Genomic DNA, 6102 nt, shown 5'->3' with positions numbered 1-6102 from the left:
TGCTCGGTAATCTCATATAATATCTATCCTATATAAGAGAAGATAATACTTACCCCCTTTTATAATATATGGTGTTTTAAAAAAAAATTGTTTTGTAATATAAAATATTTTTAAATTTCTATTTAATTTTTAAATTAATTTAATATTTTATATTATATAGTATTATTTATGATGGATTGAACTTTTTAAAAGTAAACACTTCTTAATCTGCTTGTTTTTAATTAAAATATCTTATATTTTGATCAGAAAAAGTATATTATAATACTATTTGACATCGTTTGACAATAAATAAATAAAAAATAATAATAGTATTTGACATCAAAATTTTATCTTTTTTCTTTCCATTACTTAAAATAGTGTGCACCACGCATGATCATTATTTCGTGCAAGGATGAATTATACTCAAAATAGCTGTGGACACTAGTTCCTGATTAATGATTAAAGAAGAAGTAAATATATTTTTCTCTTCTGTAGAAAATTGAACAATTTCTGAAAATGATAAAGAAAGCATATATATATTTTGATCTTAAAATTGATAATTTGATGAGAACAAGAACATGAATTCGCTATTAGACTCCCGTAAATAGGAATTACAGAATACATTTATTTATATAGTGATGAATTAATTTTGAAAATTTTAAACAAATATATATACAAATAGAAGAATTTCTTATAAAAAGAGAAATACAGATAAATTTCTTAAACTAAGACGTTCGCAACTTAAATATTTAATTTTTATGATTTTTTCTTTTCGAATTTCTATCATCAGACAATCTTGATTAAACTCCACTAAAAAAATATATAATAATATGTCTTTAACTCACATATTCATGTTAATTGAAAAAGCAAACATATATTTATTTTAAATTAATAAAACAAGTGAGTCATAATAGTATATCCTAATTCTACACCCACACCCCAATCTAGAAACAAGACTTTGGCGCAAGTCATCAACGTATAGTCAAGCCGCCCCTACCTATCAAATTGATTAAAATCATATTAACATTCACTATCTAGATAACTTCGAAATTGTAAATACTAATTAAATAACAAAACTATCAAACTTATACGTAATCCTTTACCTCTATATAAATTCCATAACAAATATTAACAAAAGATCACACATATACACAAAATTGGTAGAACGAAAAAAATGGCAAACATCTCCCTCCCTACGTTCATATTCTCCTCACTTTTGCTCATCTCCACCGCGACAGCTGCCACATTCGACATCCTGAACCAATGTAGTTACACCGTATGGGCCGCTGCGAGCCCTGGAGGGGGCAGACGTCTAAACTCGGGCCAGTCATGGAGGCTAGATGTCGCAGCCGGCACTAAAATGGCGCGGATTTGGGGTCGGACCAACTGTAACTTTGACTCCTCGGGTCGTGGCCGATGCGAAACTGGTGATTGCAGTGGTGGACTACAATGCACCGGTTGGGGTCAGCCACCAAACACGTTGGCTGAGTATGCTTTGAACCAATTCAACAACTTAGACTTCTACGACATCTCACTTGTCGATGGATTTAACATTCCTATGGAGTTTAGGTAAGACATTATCAAAATATTTTTCTTTAGTGAAGATGGTATTTGCCCCATTTAGATTAGAACCGTACAAGCTCGATCCTGATATGTTTTTCTTTTATGGGCGATCTATCTCCAGCCCAACTAGCTCCAACTGTCACCGGATAGTATGCACTGCGGACATAAACGGACAGTGTCCAAACGTGTTGAGAGCCCCGGGTGGATGCAACAACCCTTGCACGGTTTTTAAGACGAACCAGTACTGTTGTACCAACGGTCAGGGATCATGTAGTGACACTGAATACTCAAGGTTTTTCAAACAGAGGTGTCCTGACGCCTACAGCTATCCACAAGACGACCCCACCAGCACTTTCACTTGCACGAACACTAACTACAGGGTCGTGTTTTGTCCTAGAGCTAGGGTCGGTGCTACTGGATCCTACCAGCTCCCGATCCAGATGGTCACCGAGGAAAATTAATAGACTCGCGAGTATGTGTGTGTGTGAGTACGCACGTAGATATGCGTACGCGTGTGATCATGTTTACGTGACTGTATATTCAACGCGTAATGGATAATAACGAAGTAATAATTACATTGGTCGACTCACGTAAAAGTTAATTGAGTGATTTTTAAATATTTTTTCTATGCCATTCGTTTCATAATGTTTATTTTCAAAAATATCGATTTTTAATATATAAAATGATTAAATTCTAAATTCTAAACCCTAAATATTAAACTTTACCATTTAAAAACTATATCTTAATTATAAANCTCTATTGTATTTGTGTGTGTGTGTGGGTGTGAGTACGCACGTAGATATGCGTACGCGTGTGATCATGTTTACGTGACTGTATATTCAACGCTTAATGGATAATAATGAACGAAGTAATAATTACGTTGGTCGACCCACGTATAAGTTGGACTTATATTATTTCTTTCTTTCCAGTCATACAATTATTAATTAAAAATTAATTTTAAAACAACAGTACTTGGAACTTGTTTTGACTAGGCTCTTATATGTTTTTTTCTCCTACAGGATTTTGAAAATTTTGATTTTAGAAATTGATCTATCTAAAAAGAAATTAAGTATTATCTTGTATATAGCAGAACAATGAGACATATTTAGCAAAACCATTCTATAATTTACAAAAGAAAATGAAAAAAAAACATTATTTTTGCCTAATAAAATTTCACTTTCTACTATTGGTAATCTTCTGAGTATAAATTTAAGAAAAAGGAAAAATTTTGGACTACTACAAATTTTTTTTTTGTGTTTTGGTATCTTTTTCTTTTGTCATCGTTATACCGACAAGATCTGATTTATGGTCAATCCTTACAACGCAAAATAACATAATTTAGTGGAACCAAATTCTGGCGGAGTCGGTTATAGAAGTGATGCGATAACCACTTGAACAAAAAAATCTTCCCAGGTGTTCTAGTATTTGTGGATGAATAACGAATAAAACCTCTGAAAATCTTAAAATGGTGGATGGGGCATCAGTGACAGTGCTATTTGTTTGCTATATTTTGCGTTGGAATCTACTGAACTCATTAGTCACTGATTATTCTAGTCATAACTCATTTCTCAGATTTTGTGTTGTTTTGAGATAGCGATTGAATTCGATAGGAAATGCGAAAATATACATATACAGAAACACAAAATCTAATAGATCGCTACTTTTCAAGTCAAAATTATACTTCTACATATAATGATCATAAGTTGTTGAATAAATTAACTATTTAATAAACAATAATAGATCGTAAGGCCAATGTCGACTTGCGTGTGAAAAAATCATGTAGACCAATTCTTGGCTGCTTTTAGGAGAAACACGTTACTGAAACTAATATATTTTAGTATCATGAAGTAAATTTTTAGGCGTAGTGAGGTTAACATATTTGATCGGTCTCCAATGAATCAATTAAAGATTAGACGTAAAAGTATATACCACCGAATATACAGTTCCTTTGGTAGACCTAAAATTCTACATGTCCAGTACAATATGAACCTTATCTAAATAGACACACGATAACTAAAATACAAAGAGGTTAATTTGTAACCAGCGATAGTATTCAGTAGGTGCAGACCGTGCAGGACCCTTTGCTACACTGGTCCGGCCAGTAAGGTCCATGGTAATTAAGTAAACTTTGGGAAGTCAAAGTTTCCCATAGGATGGGTGTCATATACCATATTGCACAACGAAATCACGAACGACAGACCCATGCGGTCACACTTTTCCAACAAATGTAACACATCAAGCACCATACAGATCTTCACCAAAACACCATCTTGCATGCGAATCCATTGGAACTGGGATTGATGATTGATTCATTGTGTCCGGCCATTTGGCTAAAATGAAAATGCTAACACATGTAATATATTGTTACTTGATACACAATATAAATGTTTGGTTTATAACAGCTTCTTTCTCGGTTCAGGTCAACGGTGAACTATCATGTTTGTTACTGGATAGAGCTGTGTATTACAATTCTCGGTTCAGGTCAACGGTGAACTATCAGGTTTGTACAAAAGTGCTTGAGGCCTTCAGCAAGGATGCTCTCTGTCACCGTATCTGTTTGTTATATGTACGCATGTGCTCTCTGCACTGCTGGACAAAGAAAATTTAGAGCGACAAATAGGTTATCATCCAAAATGTCAAAACCTGCAACTCGCACACTTGTGCTTTGCGGATGATCTGTTAGTATTTACGAATGTCACCAAACGCTCTATTGAAGGCATTCTAGATATTTTCGGTCAGTATGGAGACATCTCTGGTCTCAAGATAAGTCTTGAGAAGTCGACTCTGTATATGGCCGAGATAAGAGAGGGGGACCCAGCAGCCATTCTGAGCTCCTTTCCTTTTGCAGCTGGAACTTTACCGGTCCGTTATCTTGGTCTACATCTACTGACAAAACGAATGACTGCACAAGACTATGCCCCGCTCGTAGAGAGAATCTGAGAATGGATTGGTAGTTGGACAGCTCGCCACCTCTCCTTTGCAGGTCGTCTGCAGCTGATCAGTTCAGTCCTTCATAGCATAACAAATTTTTGGATGTCCACCTATAGGCTACCAAATGCCTGCATTGTCGAGATCGATCCACCTTGCTCCGCTTTCCTCTGGTCAGGGCCAACGCTGAATACTAAGAAAGCCAAGGTAGCATGGAAGGATGTTTGTCTTCCTAGAGATGAAGGGGGACTGGGATTACGCTCACTAAATGGGCCAACATAGTGAGCTGCTTGAAGCTTATATGGCGTTTACTGTCAACAAACTCGATGTGGACACAGTGGTTGTGGACATACTTGTTAAGAAAGGGCTCCTTCTGGTCGATTAAAGCTAATTCCACAGCAGGATCTTGGATGTGGAGAAAACTGTTGAAATATCGGACCATTGCATCGGACTACATTAAGTATGAGGTTCGAAATGGTAAAAACATATCCTTTTGGTATGATAACTGGTCGAGACTGGGATGTTTGCTAGATATAGCAGGCCAACGTGGCTGCATTGATATGGGGATATTTTTACACGCCACAGTGGCAGAGGCTCTAACTCACCAAAGAAGAAGACATCTGGTGGAATATTTTGAACAATAGAGTCGGCTTTGGATGAGCAACAATCATTTGGGTTGGTTGATACAAAAGATACAATGCTTTGGAAAGGAAAAGGAGGTCGGTTCACTACAACGTTTTCCACCTAGGAGACATGGACCAATATACGAGAGGCTAGAGGACACAAAGACTAGGCAAAAGGGGTTTGGTTTGCTCAGTCAACACCAAAATACTCCTTTCTCGTTTGGCTAGCAGCTCTGAATAAGCTTTCAAAAGGAGACCGAATGCAGACTTGGGGTGGTAATTATCATACGGCATGCGTCTTCTGCTCAGACCCACTCAAAATGCGGGATCACCTTTTCTTCTCTTGCCCCTACTCAACAGAAATATGGTTGGGTCTCACTCTCAAGCTCCTTCCTAACAAATTCTCCACAGTGTGGGGTGATAACTTAGCGCTCACTACCGATGCGTCAATGAGCTCTGTGACTCTATACCTTTTACGATATGCTCTCCAGGCTATAGTCCACACTCTCTAGAGAGAACGCAACGGTAGGCGACATGGGGGTGTCAGGTGTGGCTGGCAGCAAGATAAAAAACTTTTTCCTGCAATTTTTCTGATATTCTAACATTTATCTGACTATTCTCAAACTCTATCAAACAAAGGCTGATGTAAAACGTTTTTTCGAATAAATTTTACATTTTATTCTTAAAAAAAATGTTTGGTTTATATATATTCTCATCTACGTGAATTTTATTTTAAAAATGACTAAAATGCACATGTTTTGATCTAATAGTTTAGTGTACTTTAATAGATCTTACCTTATTCATCCATCTCAATTAATTTCTTACCTTATTCATCCATCTCAATAAACTCATTTAACTACAAATCTATTTTTCCTAGAAATATCTTCATGGTGTCACAACATACGAATATATTAAACTTTGATGGCGTCAACTTGACTAACCATCTATACTAGTATTTTTGGAGCAACTTTTGACAAAAAATTCATTTTGTAAACAATTAGCATTCAAT

At 36.0% G+C, this 6102-nt stretch overlaps 1 protein-coding gene across 2 annotated transcripts; it reads left to right on the top strand.

Annotated features, from left to right (window-relative positions):
- On the top strand, window positions 1098-2456 carry LOC104707461 (osmotin-like protein OSM34). Of its 2 annotated transcripts, XM_019228535.1 has the most exons (3): window positions 1098-1548; window positions 1664-2012; window positions 2297-2456. In XM_019228535.1, exons 1-2 carry the CDS (start codon window positions 1154-1156, stop codon window positions 2001-2003), a joined length of 735 nt encoding a protein of 244 aa, XP_019084080.1. In that variant the 5' UTR covers window positions 1098-1153; the 3' UTR covers window positions 2004-2012; window positions 2297-2456. The 2 variants fall into 2 exon arrangements, with proteins under 2 accessions (XP_019084080.1, XP_010422118.1); XM_010423816.2 differs by lacking the exon at window positions 2297-2456 and having other exon boundaries at window positions 1664-2163.

This window comes from Camelina sativa, chromosome 8 (assembly GCF_000633955.1).
Source record: "Camelina sativa cultivar DH55 chromosome 8, Cs, whole genome shotgun sequence".
NCBI classification, from domain to species: domain Eukaryota; kingdom Viridiplantae; phylum Streptophyta; class Magnoliopsida; order Brassicales; family Brassicaceae; genus Camelina; species Camelina sativa.
This window is presented reverse-complemented; position numbering and strand designations above follow the sequence as displayed.

Coding starts and splice junctions, on each gene's coding strand:
- LOC104707461 (XM_019228535.1), top strand. CDS start 1,154: ATGGCAAACATCTCCCTCCCTACGTTCATATTCTCCTCACTTTTGCTC. Junction 1,549..1,663: donor AACATTCCTATGGAGTTTAG/GTAAGACATTAT, acceptor ATCTATCTCCAG/CCCAACTAGCTCCAACTGTC.